The following is a 17,921-nucleotide window of genomic DNA, read 5'->3' as shown; positions in this document are numbered from 1 at the left end:
CTACGCCGTCGCAGGCGACCCACGGCAGCCCAGCTCCAGGTTGAGCTGTTGTTCAGCATCTTAGCTGTGGAGGGCAGTATCACTGGCCCTCATATGTGGGATCCGAACCGGGGCCCTCTGGCATCCCAAGCCAGTTCTTAACAATCGCGCCACTCGGCCGGCCCCGCCATTGGTATTTTGATAGGGATTTTATTGAATTTGTAGACTGCTTTAGGTAGTATGGACATTTTAATGATATTAATTCTTCCAATCCATGAGCACGGTATATTGTTTCATTTATTTGTGTCTTCTTCAACTTCTTTCATCAATATCTTATAGTTTTCTGAGTACAGGTCTTTCACTTCCTTTGATGAGTTTATTCCTAGATATTTTATACTTTTTGGTGCAACTGTATGTGGGATTGTTTTCCTAATTTCTCTTTCTGATAGTCTGTTAGTTGCATTTAGAAATGCAACAAACTTCTGAATTAATTTTGTATCCAGCAACTTGACTGAATTCATTTCTTTGAATAGTTGTTTTGGTGAATACTTTAGGGTTTTCTACAGAGAATATTACGTTATTTGCAGATAGTGATGCTTTTACTTCTTCCTTTCCACTCTGGATACCTTTTATTTCTTTTTCTTGTCTGATTGGTGTGGTTATGACAGACTATATTACTGATGAGAAGGAGCTCTTGGGAAAAGAGTTACAGTCATTTCTGAACCTCAGCACTACAGAGATTTTGAACTGGATACTTCTTTGTTTAGGAGGACAGTCCTCTGAACTGTAGGATGTTTAGCAACATCCCTGATTTCTACCCATTAGATGCCAGTAGCATGTCTTCTTCACTTGTAATGACCAGAAATGTTTTCAGACTTTGCCGAATGTCTCCTGGAGGGCAAAATCACCCCTGTTTGAGAACCTGTGCTCTAGTGTTATGCCGGAGAAATGTAGTGACTATTATTTTCCCATCTAAGATTGTTTGATTATAGCCAGTGTTCCATTTGCTTCATTAGCAAGGGCAATTCTTACCACTTGAGGTTTTTCACCATTTTCTCATCAATATCATCCATCATTTCCTTGGTAGTTGGCAGGCTACATGAGTCTAGACAAGAAATGAAGAGAGAAAATATTGAAAAAGACAAAGAAATCAGAAATGTATAATGAGACACATGATGAATTTCATTCAGTATTTATGCACTCTATTCCTAAAAGATTTTGTATCAAGAGGAGCTATCTTTGGTGTCTTTAGTAGAATAACAATTCACAGATACAAAGATGTGAGAAGCCAACAAACTAGCTCTGGGAATGGCAAAGCAATGGGATGGTGACAGCAGAAGGATTTGTAACTTCAAATCACCCAATCTCATATTCCTGCGACATTACAGAAAGCCAAATTCTCAGTACAGCTCAGGTACACTTCATAGATATAATAGCTTAACAATTTCTTCATATTTCGTGTTTGCCTCCTCTTATTGAGGATTCTTTCAAGAAATAACCTGGTAAAACAGTTCACTCTAAGGTACATAGCAATTCAAATGGGACAGTGGAAGGAAGCATGGGTTTTCCAGCATCAACTTGCAGCCAAGGAGATTGTGGGTGCTAGACTTATCAGGGCGATCATTTTGTGAGGTATAGGAGTGTCTAATCACTATGTTGTACACCTGAAACTAATATAAGATTTGATGTCAACTGGAATTGAAAAATACATTTTTAAAAAAGAAGGGGCAGCCAAAAAATGTTCATTTCTTGTAAATTTCACTACCTCCCTGGGGGCTTCTTCTGCTGGCCGACGACAGCTCATTTGCCTTTGTAACAATGGCAAGAAGTTGTTATGGCATTTGCAGTGTGTGAAGACCACCCTCTCACTGTTGGCATCTTCCCTCAGTCTGTTGGTACTTGGTGGTCAGGAGTTTGCTGTGCTCCCTCTAGAATTGTGATCATTTTGTTTGACATTGTGCCTAAGTGCCAACACAGAACTTGGCATATAGTTGATGCCCCGTAAATATTTGCCAAATGAATAAATGATACCCTTTGTTTCATGTAAATTTGGGGGGGGTTTATGAACGTATCCAGTTTTCCTATAATACCTCAGGCACCAGGCACTATTGTTCCTTTCAAGAGAAAAAGATAATATGAGTATTTTATAGGGGAGCACCCTCTCCAAAAGACTTCATGGCTTTTAAAACTAAGTAATGATCCTTCACAGTATATTTGACATAGAAGCTTATTTATCCACATCGTTTTTAGAAAACCTACACATACACTCTATGATCGTAACATTTTCTCCATTACCTGTAGTCTAAGTTTTTATGGACAGGATGTAATATAAGGTATACCTCTATTGGCCAAGATTCTCGAAACTTTGACTAAAATAATGCTTTCAATAACAGTGATGATCAATAGAATTGGACTTCATTAAATCAATATGTCTGAGACCTTGCCTTTCTCCCTATAATCCTTGTATTCTTGATTTTTTCACATAAACATACTTGTAGCCCCTGCAGACCGCGGAGCTGAGAGTGGAGGGAGGGGGAGAAGGTGGTCAATAGAGTAGGAGTGACCTGGCATTGTTGTTCTGACACAGATTGACACCAGCAAGGCTTCCAGCATGACCCTGACAAGGCCTTTCCCACCTTTGTGATGTGTTTTGACATTTCACCTCTGCTCTCCTTCTCTGGCTTAAAGCCTTGCGAAGTCCTTACAATTCCATGACTGGAAGTCTAAGCTCTTTCACATAGCTTGTAAGGCCCTCCACGCTCGGGTTCCTTCCTTTGTTTCTTGCCACTGCCTGCTTCTGCTTTATATTCTGTCACCCCAAAATGTTTCTAGATCCTTACACACTCCATGTGGCTCCTCACCTTTAGGCCTTTCCTCATGCTGTTCCCTCCTCATGGAATGACTCCCTGCCTAACTCCCCTCAGAACACTCTAGAATTTCCCCTCTGGGGGCACTCCCCTCACTCTATTTTAAGCTCGTTGAAGCTCAGGAACATTCTGTCATGTTCTCTTTATATCACTAGCACCTAGCACAGTGCTTGGTATACAGCCGGTGCTCAATAAATGTCCACTGGCTACATGAATGAGAGACGGGATGGCCCACCTACTTGTAAACACTTTAGCAATCCAGCGGGCTTGCAGGTCAACTGTGGGGATGGCAGCCCCGAGGGACTGGACAAGGCCAACCACAGCCAAGGTTGGCTTCTCCATCAGCGGGGGGAATACGCCTTTAAACAAGGTGACCTCATTGTTTCTGCTCTTGATGATGGAGTCATCGAGGAAGGGGTAGTTGTAATGATAGCCTGTGGCGAAGATGACAAAGTCAACAGCCTCAAACACGGTCCCATCCTCAAACACGGCAGAGGTCTCCGTGAACTTCTTCACACTGGGCTTGATGGACACGTCACCAGTCAGGATGCGCGATGGCAGCTCATCATTGAACACAGGCTCTTTCCTCAGGGTGCTGTGCAGAAACGAAGGGACAAGGCCTTTGCTGTCAAGTGTTTCATTTTCCCTAAATACCTACAACAGCCCATGGCCTTGAAACCACATTTGAGCGGTTAAACGTCAGCATGAGGACCCTTTTTTTTGGGGGGGGGGCAATTCCTTTCGTATTGCCTGGAATAATCCTTAAGAATTTCTGTCTGAGCTGCCTCTTTTGGCCCCTTGAAACTTGAAGATTCTCTTATGGGTACTTCATACTATTTGAAGACTCACCAAATAGGTTAGAACCAGGCTAATTCCTTGACATAATAAAAACGGTTAAGAGTGCTGACTCTGCAGCCAGAAGACCCAAATGTATAAACCGGCTCAAATGTATAAACTAGCTGTTACTTCTCTGCATTTGTTTCTTTATGTGTTAAATGAGGATAATAGAGAATCTACCCCACAGGGTTGTTGTGAGAATCACATGAGCAATTATCTGTAAAGCACTTAAAAGTGTGCTTATAAGTGAACCATCATTGTAACAAAGGTCTCATCATACGTGAGAGAACCAGATTGGCTGGGGTGGCATGTGTTATTGCCACCTTTGGCTTCCTTTCATCAGCTGTGGTCACAAAAGAAAGGGTAACACCTTTGAGACTGTACTTCAGTTGCCAAAATTCTAGGAATGATGTTGTTTTGAGGACATTCTTCATTTTGAGTTAAGTTTCCTTCAAGGGTTTGGGCAACGATCTCAAACATTGAGACACTTTAAAAATCTTGGACTTTGTTCCTCTACTTCCACACTGTTCTCCACCTCTATATAATCTTGCAGCCTCTTTCTTTACCTTATGAAGTAATACAAAGTAGGTCACGGTGACACCTGCTTTTCTCTCCCCTCCCCTACCTCTGACTCCTAGGAACTTGGGACCGTTTCTGGGAGGGAACTTAGTTCTTAGGAGTGGATTTCCAAAACAATGTTTTAATTGTTTAAAGGACAAAACCCAAATACAATTTGCAGTTACCCTCACAAGACAAAAGAGCCTTAACCAGCGCAAGCTTTGGGACTGCTATTACATTAAGCATAATTTTAAATGCATGAAGTCAACATTTTTCGTTTGTTTGTTCCTAGCAGTCTGTCAGATGAGGTAGGAGAAGTGCTGCGAAGTGAGGGTTGGGCTCCTAGCTCTGACATTTGCTATTCCAATTCCCACTTCCCTCTTCTTTTTCTTTAACCTGCTTTTCTAAACACAACGAAACACTTGCTAGCATGGGCCCCAAAGTGAAATTTCTTAGTGAATTCTTTCTTTTCTTACCCACTTCACTATTTTTTTTTTATTATTGATATAGTGATTCTTCTAACGAGAATGCCTTTCTCAGGTGTTGGGCTCTGTCTCCATAGAGAAGGACATACATGAATCTTGTGAATTTGATTGGCTTCTCAGTTCTGTGACTCCCGAGTGCCGGAAATGTCCCCTGCCTCCTGACCATCCTGCAAAAGTGTCACCCTTCTGTGGTGGAGGAGGTGGCACTTTTGTTTTGAGTCTTCCTGCTGCTGAGTCATGTTGATGACCACCACTTGGCTAATTGTTCCTCTGAGAGACCAATATTTTGTGAAGCTTTCTAGTTTACAAAGTAAGTGTTACATTCTTTGTCTTCCTGAATACAACAATCTTGAGAAATAGGTATTACTATTATTATTATTTCTATCCTCATTCATCCAAATTCATGGATAAGATATTTCTCAATACTCCCCTTTTGCCCCCCCCTCCACTGAACACACACACAATTTATGAGTTGTTCCAGCCCTCAAAATTCTCTGCTGTAGCTTGTAGCTACCACAACTGAATTCTGCATGTTAGGGTGACCTAACTGTCTACTCCACCCCGTTTTGTATTCTTCCATATGCCTTTCCCAATGAGACTCATTTCAGTAAGATTTTTATCCCGTACATGGTCTCTGGGCATACCGTGCCACCTATGCAGTCCTCAGTTGAATACCACCAGCCTCAGTGAGCCAACTAAAGTAAGACTCAGAGAAAAAGAATTCAACGTAAACTAGTGCCCCACTCTTTTGAATGATAAGTATGCATTATTTGTCGTACCCATTTAAAGGCATCAGGCCATAGTTCTCATGCTTAAACCGTGAGTTCATCTGCTTGACATATAACCAGTCAGAGACAAATGAAGGAAGGACACTCTGGAGAAAGGATGCAAAGCGGGTAATGCACACCATGTCCCAGGGATATCCATCATCCCAACCCCGGCTCATGATCCAGGAACCACTTCTGGTGCTCATGATGACCTGGTGGGGAAGGCAGCATAGATTTCAATATCACTCTGTAAGAAGTAAGCAGATACAATGCAACTCTATGGACACCTCCACACTTTCCCTCAATACCCTGGCAGGAGCACCTGTACAGAGGTGCGTCAAGATGGGTAGTCCACGACTGAAATGAAGTCGATCCAGAACTGTGCCCCCTCTCCACCCAGAGGGTGAGTGCACAGCTGTTAAAAGAACAAAACCCTAACATCTTGGAACAAAGAGGACTCTGTACGAGGTCTGACAATTAAGTTCATGAACTCACTGCAATGATGTTGCTACCCTTTTTGGATATCAGAAGGGTTATTCATGATGAATTTGTACCAACTGGACAAACAGTTTACCAAGTTTACTATTTGGAAGTGCTAAAAAGGCTGCATGAAAAAGTTAGATGACCTAAACTTTCGCCAACAATTCATGGCTCTTGCATCACGACAATGCAGCAGCTCACACGGCACTGTCTGTGAGGAAGTTTTTAGCCAGGAAACAAATAACTGTGTTGGAACACCCTCCCTACTCACCTGATCTGACTCCCAATGACTTCTGTCTTTACCCGAAGATAAAGGAAATATTGAAAGGAAGACATTTTGATGACATTTAGGACACCCATGGTAATAAGACAACAGCTCTGATGGCCATTCCAGAAATAAGTTCCAAAATTGCTTTGAAGGGTGGACTAGGTGCTGGTTCGGTGCATAGCTTCCCAAGGGGAGTACTAGCTGGTGACCATAGCGATGTTCAGCAATGAGGTATGTAGTGCTTTTTCTAGGTTGAGTTTGCGAACTTAACTGTCTGACCTCGTATTCACCTGTGACAGGTTTATTCTTGAGACACTCACAGACTAAGATGGTAGGTCTGGTAAAACCAGCCAATCCAGTGGACCTCAGTGCTGGTGGGTGGTGGTGGTTGCTGGGTTGGGTAGTGGAAATGTACCTACATCTGCAGCTGAAATTAGGCTGAGGAGATGTCAAGGATTTAGTTCTGTTCTCTGGCCCTGGTCTCTTTTCCTAGTTCTCCCTACACACCCACCCCACACCTTGCTGGGCATCCCAAACTGGGGCAGCTGCCTCAGCCCTGAGACAAACCCAAGAGCTTGCCCACTGTATCACTTTTCTGATAACCCAAGGGAATTTGACTTTTAAAAAATACCTTAGCTCTTATGTACATGCATTTAAGAACTTATTTACTGAGTACCTATTTCCTTGAAAATATGTTGTTTCTTCAAGGTCTACGGGTCCCATATGATATAGCTTAGAGTCTCCTGGGATGTGTCCCTTGACGCCACCCCGCCTAAGCCAGCTTCTCTTTTCACAATGCTGCCACCGCCACACCTAATGTCACTGAAGTCTCATTACCTCCTTTGCAATAGTCAGCCTATTTGGTGTCCCATTTCTACCTATTGTCTACTCCTTCAAGCCAGGAGACCCTCTGATTTATATCCGTGTCTATTTCTAGTCTGACAATTCCGACACATAAAAAGGCCTGCTATTTATTGGGCATTGGTTGTTGAATGGATTAAACAATAGTAAGAACGAAATCTTGTGTAGCTACCAGACCTTCAGAGAGGGATGCACAGTATGTTGTGCATGGTACACAATAAGAAATACTGCTAATAAATAAAGGTCGAGTCTGACTAGCTGTCACTTTGCTTCGAAGTGATCAGAACATGTAGTGAAAACAAAAATGCTCGCTCGCTCTATCTGTCTCTCTCACCTCTTGTTCCAGTAGAATGTAGTTTCTTGCTAGCATGGCCCACATTACCTTGCTTCACAAGGAGAATGCGTCAAGTCTCCCCTGATTTAAGGGGCATGTACAACAGAGGGAGGGACCCCTTGTGGTCTGACATGACAGACGCCATCCTCGGGGCTGACTTGGGCTGTTGATTTAGCAGCGCAGCCATACTGTAGGTTTGTTTCCCTACACCTTTTAGATCATTTACCTGTGCAGCCAGACGACTGAGCTCAACAGCAATGTCACATGCCGAGTTCCCCAGGCCAATCACAAGGACCCTCTTCCCCTTGAAGGTGTCTGGGCCCTTATAGTCCCAGCTGTGGAAGCAGTGACCTTGAAACTGGTCCAGGCCTAAGTGGAACATGGGGAGTGGTTTGAGTTGATTTTCCGAAGAAATGATAAAGACCCACTTTCTTTGGCATTTTTAATTTTAGACTTTATATTATCAGTCTTATTTAAAAAAAAAAAAAAAGGTTCGGGCCGGCCGAGTGGCGCGATGGTTAAGAACTTGCTTGGGATGCCAGAGGGCCCCGGTTCGGATCCCACATATGAGGGCCAGTGACACTGCCCTCCACAGCTAAGATGCTGAACAACAGCTCAACCTGGAGCTGGGCTGCCATGAGTCGCCGGCGACGGCGTGGGCTGCAGTCCCTGTGGCAGTGGATTGCCATGGGCTACCATGTGTGGCCAGCAGCCAGCGTGAGCGGCCAGCAGCCGCAGTGAGCGGCCGTCCAGAAGCCGGCGACTGATCTGCCTCGCCAGAGAAGAGCGCAATGATGGTGCCAACTTGGGCCAGTGAAGCAACATCCTCCACAACTAGATTGAAGAACAAAACGACAGCAACTTGTCTGTTCCCCTTTCCCCAAGTCCCCAGCACTGTTCCCATCCCCCAATTCCCCAATAAAAAAAAAAAAAAAAAAGGTTCCCTAGTAGCAATGTATTTATCTTTTTGGTGGTTTTTGACACAAAACCCCCAAATAATTACATTTAGTACCTTTAAAAAACAAACCCTGTAAGATATGAGCAATTCTATTTTTATAATAATAATAACTAATATTTATTGACTGTGGGCGAGGCCCTCTGCCAAAGGTTTTACATATTTTAACCATTTTAACCGTTAACCTTGATAACATCTCTGAATAGTAGGTACTGGCATTATCTCTATTTTAAAAGACAAGGAAATTGAGGTAACTAAGTGACTTCTCTGTGGTCAGATGGTAAAGAACCAGTGAAAAAAGGAGCTGAGCCCAGCTGTTCTGAGCCTACACTATTTATTGTCAGCTTACAGGAAATATACTACCTCTTAACATGAATGGTTTTGATCTTCTATTGTCCCTGAATCTCTACTCTTTCAATTATTTTGGCCTATGACATTCATGCCCTGAGATGGAAACTCCAATAGTTTTGAGTGGACTTGTGTTCCTGTTGCAAGTAAGGAAAGAAGGGAGGGAGCAAGGGAGGAAAGTTGCTTGCGTATTGTATTTATTTGATGTAGTCGTTTTTATATAGTAATAGAGTATGCCACTGCGTGCGCGCGCACACGCACACACACACACACACACACACACTCACACACACTCACTGAGATTTCTAAAGTTAATTTGCGAAATGTGGACATATATGAAATTAGAAAACCCAGGTTCCCTCTATAAATAACGAATATGTGTATGTTATAAATAACATAACCAAATGTGACTTTCTTTAATCGTTTGGCAGTTGGACTCTACTTTTGTGACTGTACCTTCACTCAGACATCCCAGTGCAGTCAGGACTTAAGTTCCGGTTGCTGTGTCTAAGATAATGACCCGTGTCTTCATCTTGTCTCTGACTTACAGGTCCTTGATTCTTTTAGTATAGGGGTTCAAGAGGCCAGTTATTACTGTATTTTACATATCACCAAACTTAATAGCTTTGTTTTGAAATCTTTGGAACCTTAATAATCATTATGTATAATCTATGGAAAGAGCTATTCCAGCCTTGATGTTTGTATATGCATCCCCAGATTGCTATGTATTTTCCAAACTTACCAGGAAAAGAATCCTTTGGCAGATTGGGGTATGCGTGATGTCCCGAACAAACCATCACGGCATCAAAAGTAGTAGTTTCCTGCTTCCCACTCTTTTCCGTAACAACTTCCCATTGGCCAGTCAGTAAGAAGCTGGGACATTTCTTGATTCTAGTAACCAGTGTCTTAAAGAAAATCAGAAAGAAATTCCTTCTACTTATAATTCTGTATCTGTTTGTATATTTGTTTATTTATTTACCAGTGTTTCTGTGGAGGACATAATTGTTATGAGGTCTCCTGGTCCCTGAGAAATGTATGGGAAGAGGTTAAAAATGGAGTCACAGTGACTCTTTAGGCCTCACAGGAAAATGACTCACTGGGGTATATTTACTCTTTTGACATCTAGTTAGTAAATTTGGGGTATATAACACTAAGTGTGCTGGTGAAAGATGCCATGCCGTTTTGCATACTGCCACCCTCCACAGGCATTCACAGTTTCTTCCTCTTTGAACTCATCTTCCATATATTCCATAAATATAGAAGTGTCTTAGGGTTCCACCCTTAGTCTCTCCTTTGCTCTGGATAAACATTGTCCTTTGGAAATCTCAGCCACTTCCACAGTATGACTATTACATAAGTATATGTAAAAATTAAATTATATGAAATACAATTATAGCTATATTTAATTCTAATTAATTTAATTAAGTTATAATTTAAATTATAATTATTTAATTAGTATAATTAATAATTACAATTGGGATTATGTATAATACAATTTTATTTGTTATTTTAATGAAATAAAATTATACACAATCCCAATTCACAATTTTGCAGTTTAGTTTCCTAAGCATATGTGCTCTGTACGTAACAGTGATACATTCAGGTTAAGAGTTCTAAACAAATGGAAAGCATCATTTGTTATTTACAGAGACAGTGCCTCTACACTATGACTCCTAAGGCTCCTGGTCTAAGGGGCCACGTGTGGGAAAGATGTGGAAAAAGACGGTATCCATCATTCATTTAAATTGCTACTCTCTTCATAATGGAAGACTCTCTAGTGAATGCTGTGTTTTCTTGAGCCAGACTCATTGACATGAAGTCTAAATATGGACTAAAGAGTTTGGGATTATTCCTAAAATGTGAGAGCATGAGGATAGAGAGGACACTGGGATGGAATGGCTGCTTCCAGCATTTCCTATGGCATTTTAAAAGCTCTCAGAGACTCCTGGGGGACATGTTTAGGGACAAAAACAAAAACAAAAAAACAATGCATGAATACTTTATAATCCGAACCCGTACCTTGCCTCTGATGGGTGAGGCGTCCAACCGTTTGGCTCTGATTTCTGTAGCACAGTGCTATGTCCTTGCTTCTGCTCTAACCCGTAAACATACTGTTATCAACACCACCAGTCACAAGGCTCTTACCTCAAATTGTATGTATCTTAAAAGATCCTTCTTTTGGGCAAATGTCTTTATGTATTCCTGGAGCTTGCTGTTGTGCATGAAGTTGGGGTAATCGTCAGGGTATGGGAAGTCTGGGTAGCACATCATCTCTTTAGAAGAGTTGGTGAATACCGAAGTGTAAATACTGCCTCTGCCTTCTTCCGTTTGGTCCTAGGAAGAATCAGAAAGCTTGAAAGAAAAGGAAGCCAAGAATGGTATTCCCTTCAGTGAATATTCAATTCTTGTTTGACTAAAAAATTTTTGTATGTAAAATAATAATAATAATAATAATAATAATAATAATAATAATAAAACCCCAAAGACCCATGAAAAACAAAAGTTCACAGGTCTCTGTAAGATATGGAAAGAAAAGCCTTTATCACAGGACCTGGCGCAGAGCTGGCTGCTGTCCACCTCGGTCCTCTCACCCTAATTACCCCCAGGATTAGCTCCGTGTTTTGAATCCCGTAGAGTTTTCTTTATCCATTCACAGCACTGGTACTGATAACATACTCATGTTACACAATAATAATAAAAAAAAACAATAAACCACACAAGGAAATGGTCCAAAGGAGGCTGCTGCTTTAAGCCTATTTGATTGGCTATATGAATGGAACTCCGTGAGCCCTCTCTCGAAGTGGTTTCCCAATTCTGACGTCATGAGAATCACCTGAAGGGCTCCTCAGTCCTTAGATTGCTGGGCCCGCCCCCAGAGTTTCTGATTCTGGATTGAGGCCTGAGAACGTGCATTTCTAACAAGAGCCAGGTGGCACTGCTGCTCCTGGGCTAGGGACCACACTTTGGGAGCCACTGCTCTGCTGTAATGAATTCCGTGCTTGAGGAACTCCTTAACTCACCAGGGAGAGGCATGGGGCACAATGGGCTGCCTTGCCAGCGCATTTAAAAGCGGGCAGCGTCCGCTTCCCCCAATCCCGAAGGATTGAATGGCCTGTGGCAGTTGGATTCCAGTTATTTATTCCCCTCCAGCCCCAGCTGACCTCTGGAAGACAGAGACATGAAGTGCCTGGAGGAACTGGGAACAGCGTGTCTCTCGGGGGCGGCCTCAGGCTTCAGGGTTTCGCCTCAAGTTGAAAATAAAGCGTCCTCTCCTCATGGTCGCTGTATTTCTCAGCACCGCTAAGCTCAGAGATTTTAACTTTTAAAACCTCAGTTGGGAATTTCTGCTCAGATCAGGAAGAGGGTGAATGGGTGCGTGGCAGGTTCTGAGGTTTGTGTCTTCCCCCGGGTTCACTCACAGCTGCCTCCTTTCGTTGATGATAGAGAGAAGGAGAGGTGGGAAGGAGGTTTCTCAGCTGCCCACTGGAGGGAGGGAGGGCTGAACCGCGGCCTGGGGACTGGGTAAAAAAAGATGTACGATTCTGCTCTTGGACCATTTCCATCATTGATGAATCTCTGCCCTTTGGCCCCTGGATCCTAGCCAGTCAGAACACGAGGAGAGAAGGATATGTGTCCTAGAGCTCCTTGTACTTATACCCTAAAAAGCTCCTTAAAGTTTTTTCCCCCTAAATCTGTGGACTATATAATAATACATCTATGTTCTTTCTCCAAACAAAAGACGTATTCTTCAGCAACAGACAGTTGCTCCAGAGAGTTCGCACTTTCCTTATTTCAATGTGTGGGGTGGTTTGAGGCAATATGGAGGAAATGAAGCTCAGACTCTGCCTCTGGCTGGGAGAGCTTGCCCCAGACCCAGAGATCCCAGCAGCTGCAGATACATTGTCACCATCTGTCTATGGTTCTAACTGCGTCCATGTCTCCTCTTCCCTGTCAGGACATAAGCGACTTGAGGGCAAAGTCGGAGGCTGGTTCAAGAAAGCTGTGCATGCATTTTAGTCGTCTGCCTTGACCTTCTTTCGTATTCCATCTCTGCGTATCAATCTCATTCCTGCTGGTAGACATCCATCCTCAAGGTCCAGCTTAGATGGTGGCCCCTTTCTCAAGCCTTTCCTTGTCATCTGGGAGTCATCGCCACCTCTACCACACTCCAAACGACCCTAATCACGTTCACTTGTATTATAGTAATTTTGCTGCTTGCTTTCGCTCTGCTTTGAAAACACTGGCTGCCTGCTGTACCTCCTATCTGCAGCTGTATGTAGTGGACACAAATATGTGTCTGCTGAGTGAATAAATGAATGACTAAGTCAAGTGAATAAGTAGAACAGAAATGCAGGTGTTCTGTTTTCCACTTCTGCAGTCCCCATGATCCTGACCCATTTTCCACAGCTTATTGAGCAGCCTCTTTTACAGCAGATTAAAAGCTTTTGAGGTCGTGATGTTCTATTAAAGCTATAGGAAACTCAAAACATGCTTATTCAGCCTACTAATGTTTAAACTGCATCTAGTTTCCATTGTACAGGAAAAGCACACAGTGAAACGTTCAGGATTATTAGGTTTCTCAGCTGGAACGCCTTGTGCCTAACAGGGCTTGCATGATGAAAGCTTATGTAACTCATTTGCAGAAACCCCTCTCCGATTATACATTGTACCCAACCAACTTTCTTCAAAGAGAAGGAAGGGGTAGATGTGTGGAGGGGGCTGAGGTTTTGAATATTTGTATGTGTTCACATCCTCACAGGATAGAATTCCATGTCTACACAGTGACCTTAGGGAAAAGACATACTCTCTCTTTTGAATAACCCAGAGTTGGACTTTGTACCTTATCAATCTGTTACCTGTGGCTTCATTAAATAAACTTTTTGATCCAGCTGCCCTAGATAATTTACAGACCCCTGGATGGTCCATGATCACAGCCTTCTCTGTGCTGTTCATGGATTGCTTGCTGGTAACTCTCTACCTAAACGCCTCTCTCATGTGGTACTGGCACACTGTCGGTGACTGCTTGTCTACAGGGTTCCCTCCTCATGTTACCATGGGAATGGCACTCTCTGCAGTTGTGTCACAGAGTGGCCCTCTCCTTTCCTTGTCTGAGGAATCCTTCAAGTCCCAGCTAAGTGCTACCCCTGCGGGAAGTCTCCCTGGACTTGCTAAGAATTCAGCTGTCCACCCTCTTCTAAATCTCAAGGCGCGTGTTCATTAAGTTGACCATCACCAAGGGCTATCTTGTTGTTGTAAAGTTCTGTAATCTCTTATTTGAAACTCTTAGGGCCAGTTATATTTTGGGATTTGTAGACTTGGGGAATATGTTTCCATAAGACTCCTAGTGAGATTTTGGGCAGCACCCTATCATCAAATGCAAAAACATTTCTTCAGTGAAGCCCAAAGTGGGACAGATAAAGGCTATAAGTAGCCTTGTGCCTTCCACTCATGTTTTCTGACCATATGACTTCAGGATAGGGTTTGCTATCAAATGGGCTTTTGCCCCTTTCCTATCAAAGGAACTGTGGACCTATAGGATGGTTTGCTTCACCAACAGGAGTGGAAACCATTCATGTAGAGTGATTATGTCACATTAGTCAGCCTCGTACCTAGTACACAACTTGGCCAAAATAGATGCTCAAGCAGCATTTCATTGCTAATGAGCTAAGAGAGAACCATTTCATGATTTAGGCTCAATGGCCACATCTCCCTGAGCAAATGTAAATAAAGAAAATCGAATTCTTAAAAAAAAAAGCACCCACAAAAAACCTCTTGATTATTCCCTAATGAAAAATAAAAATTAATGATCTTATGTCATATGTAATGTTTTCAGGGTTATAGGCCCCCCGCCCCCGTTAATGTTTTTTACTAAAAGCTCTTGAGATGAACACATATGTCTCCTGAGTCAGCACCAATATACTTTATTAGGGCAACCTGTTGTGTAGGTTGGGCTATAACCGAGGCCAGGATAGACTATCGTTACAAGATGAATGTTGTGGATGTAATAATGTCTTCAGGCCAAATATGTGTCATCTATATCCAATAACAATGGTTGGAAAACTCATGACAGAAAGGCTAGAAGTTTCCCCAAACCCAGCTTTTGAAATTTGAAAAATTGTGTTTATAATGAATATTTCCTGATTACATTATTTCTACAACAATGAGCCTGAATGGCAGAGACAATCATTTTTTCCTCTGGATTTGGAGCTCACAGTGTATTCGACAACCACACACACAATACACACCATCATCATTTATAATAACTTACAATGTCTGCGCAATAGACATCAGTTCATTATAGAATCAGAACCTGTTAGAATTGGAAGGCACATGAGCAATAACTTAATTTCCAACCTCTGCATTTGACAAGTGAGCATTTGAGGTCCAGAAAGAAAAAAGTGTCTTGCCTAAAATCTATATACTTAGAAAACTTGAGTTTTGAGATTAGAACTTGGGACTCCTGACCCCAGTCTGTTTTTCTTTTTCTTTCCCCCCATGTTCCAGGGATTTAAGAGCAATAGGGCTAGAATCCCTATTTTGGCTAATTACTGACATTACAGCCAGGTGATCTGGGCTCTGTCAGGCTGGTGGCATTATTTAATAAGTTGGAGATGTCTTTTTCAGGATAAGCCCTGATGACATGCACAAATGGTTGTTTTGAATGGTTGGACGTTAGTAGGATGGGAGAGAGATTTTGCTTTCCAGAGCTGGAACTTTTAGGACCTACCTCTAAGTCTGAATCAGAACTGATCAGGTCGAATTTGCTGTAGAACCCCTCTCCCTTCTGTTGGTATCCCAGCAATGTGCCACTCACCGAAAATTTCCACAGGCCCCCAACATCGTTGCCCCTTTCAAAGCAGGTGGGCTGCAGCCCCTCTTCCAGGCAGCAGCGTATGGCAGCCAAGCCACTGACACCTGCTCCGACGATGGCCACTGTCTTCACCATGGTTTCCTGTAGGAAGGTCTAGAGAGCGATTTCTTCATAAGAGTGTCCCTGAATACTTATAGGTTTTCAGTAGAGTCCCAGGGGCTGGGTCTGGGCGGGCGGGTTGTGGTCTCCAGGGCGAGCCTGGCCCCGCCCGCGGCAGGGCCCCTGGGAGCTGCGATAGGACCTGGGGACGCTTGCTGTGTGCCTGAGCGCGCACGGGGGACGCACGCGCGGCCAGTGCAGGGCCGGGCCGGCGGGACTGTGAGTGGACTCTGGGGTCGTGGAAACGCCTGCACCCTGACCTGGCTTTCTGTCCCGGAGCCTGTGGGCCCGGCCGGGCCCTCCAGCCACTTGTCTGGACTGGGACCGACATGGGAATCCTGCCTCTTGTCTTGCCCTGAAGGCTGGAACTGAGCCTTAGGGAGAGGGAACCCTGATGCTCTGAAGCTCGGAGTCTCTCTCTCCCGGGTGCTGTGGTTCGGGGCGGAGGATGGAGGACACACCCGGCAGCGTTGCCCAGAGCCTTGCAGGTCTCGGGCAGCCCTGGCTTCCAGGGAACGAAATGCCAGTAACTCCCCAGAGCTGACTGCCAGAGCTCCTCAAAGCGCCCCCCCCCCCAAATTTCCAAACGTTGGCAGCGCTCATACAAAGCACAAGGTTTGAATTTGGCTGCCCCTGGGAACATCAGAGATTCCTGATCGGTAAACTTTAATATTTACCTAGCAGGGTAAATGCGAGGACTAGAAATCACATGATCGGGCCTAATGTGAGCCTGGTACACAGTGTTAAGCATTATTTACTCGGACACTTGTTCAAGGCGGCAAGGCAGACCCCTTTCTGGGGTACCACTACAGTGGGGTTGTGCCGTAGCAGAGAGAGACTGAATACAACAAGGACAAGTGGAGACTTACAGCCAAGGAGTAGGATGGGGGTCAGTGGATGGCAAATTACTCGAAGGAAACACCCGGGTTACCAGTGCCTTCTGGCTAAGCTACTTGACAGCAAGAGTTTCGCTGAAGGCAGACCTGGGTGAAGAAGGAATTTGATCAGATATCTAGGGTGGTCAGCTCCCAAGGGCCGGGGATGTAGAATTGGGTCAGATATCAAAGGAAGAGGATTTCCCCTAAAGTGGACCCAGCAAGATTCTCGTTAAAACTGGACCAGTAGGTTCAAGGACAGAGCCCACCGGCCAGGGTGAGTCCAAAAGGGGACCCAGGAGTTTAACTAAAATTTGCTTTAAGAGAGTCTTTGTCAATAGCAGGTGCTGCACAAAAGGTTACTGATACCTGTGTGTATGTATACTTACCTCGAGGTATATGTTAAAATTCATTCTAATTTGTTATAGCTTTAATAACTATAACAACTTTACATATAACAACTTTAAATTTACATAAAATTACCTTAAATTTGTTTTTTCTGACAAGAGCAGATTCTTATGAAATCCTTGAGATATAAATCCATAAACCCTCTGTAAAGTAATTCAATTTTGAATACATGAGGCCTTTTTTTTACTATTATGTGAGAGAATAATTACTAAAACCAGATTTAAATATTCTGTAAGATCTATAATTTTCCCTAAATGTGATTTTCCCCTAAATGTTTTCTACACTGCTATCTTAACTCAGGAGCCAAATAAGTCTGAATAAGCCTACTGACCAGTCTCTTGTATCTGAAATCTTACTACCTGTTGTTTGAAACTCAGGAGCCAGATAGATTTAGTGGAGGATACAGGTATATTTATTCATTTTTAACACATTTATTTAAAGCTATACATTGCTCTCTATACAGTGCTTTAGATGTTTTCTATAAATTTTCATTATCATTCTAAATGAAAATGCATTTTCATTTCCTTTGTGATTTTTTTTTATTTGACTGTAGGTTATTTAAGATTGCTATTTGATATCTTCCATATATTGGGATTTTCTAGCTATCTTATTGATTTCAAATCTAATGGCACTGTGGTCAAAGAATATATACTTTAAGATTCCAGTATTTGAAACTTAATTATGCATATTGTGTTTTGGTGACTATTACATAGTCACTTGAAATGAATGTGTTTTAAGTAAACTTAGTAGATTCACTCCTATCTTAAAAAAAAAAATTTTTTTTTTCACTTGAAATAACCAGCTGAGGTGTGTCAGGATCCTCACCTTAAAAGAAGAAAACAGAGGGCCGGCCGAGTGGCGCGATGGTTTAGAACTGGCTTGGGACACCAGAGGGCCCCGGTTCGGATCCCACATATGAGGGCCAGTGA

The 17,921-nt window shown here is 43.0% G+C and overlaps 1 protein-coding gene across 1 annotated transcript in view; it reads right to left on the bottom strand.

Moving 5' to 3' along the window:
• The window catches only part of FMO3 (flavin containing dimethylaniline monoxygenase 3), a 16,991-nt gene extending 1,138 nt beyond the window's left edge, over positions 1–15,853 (bottom strand). The window contains exons 1-7 of the mRNA XM_019647840.1: positions 15,554–15,853; positions 10,885–11,073; positions 9,482–9,644; positions 7,663–7,805; positions 5,506–5,705; positions 3,086–3,441; positions 1,012–1,084 (exon numbers count right to left, since the gene is read on the bottom strand). Coding sequence (XP_019503385.1) covers positions 1,012–1,084; positions 3,086–3,441; positions 5,506–5,705; positions 7,663–7,805; positions 9,482–9,644; positions 10,885–11,073; positions 15,554–15,685 — 1,256 coding nt within the window. The 5' untranslated portion in view covers positions 15,686–15,853. The remainder of the gene's footprint in view (positions 1–1,011; positions 1,085–3,085; positions 3,442–5,505; positions 5,706–7,662; positions 7,806–9,481; positions 9,645–10,884; positions 11,074–15,553) is intronic.
• Positions 15,854–17,921: the final 2,068 nt, after the last annotated feature.

This window comes from Hipposideros armiger, unplaced genomic scaffold, assembly GCF_001890085.2.
Source record: "Hipposideros armiger isolate ML-2016 unplaced genomic scaffold, ASM189008v1 scaffold_6, whole genome shotgun sequence".
NCBI classification, from domain to species: domain Eukaryota; kingdom Metazoa; phylum Chordata; class Mammalia; order Chiroptera; family Hipposideridae; genus Hipposideros; species Hipposideros armiger.
The sequence above is the reverse complement of the archived record's forward strand: the minus strand, read 5'-3'. Positions and strand labels throughout refer to the sequence as shown.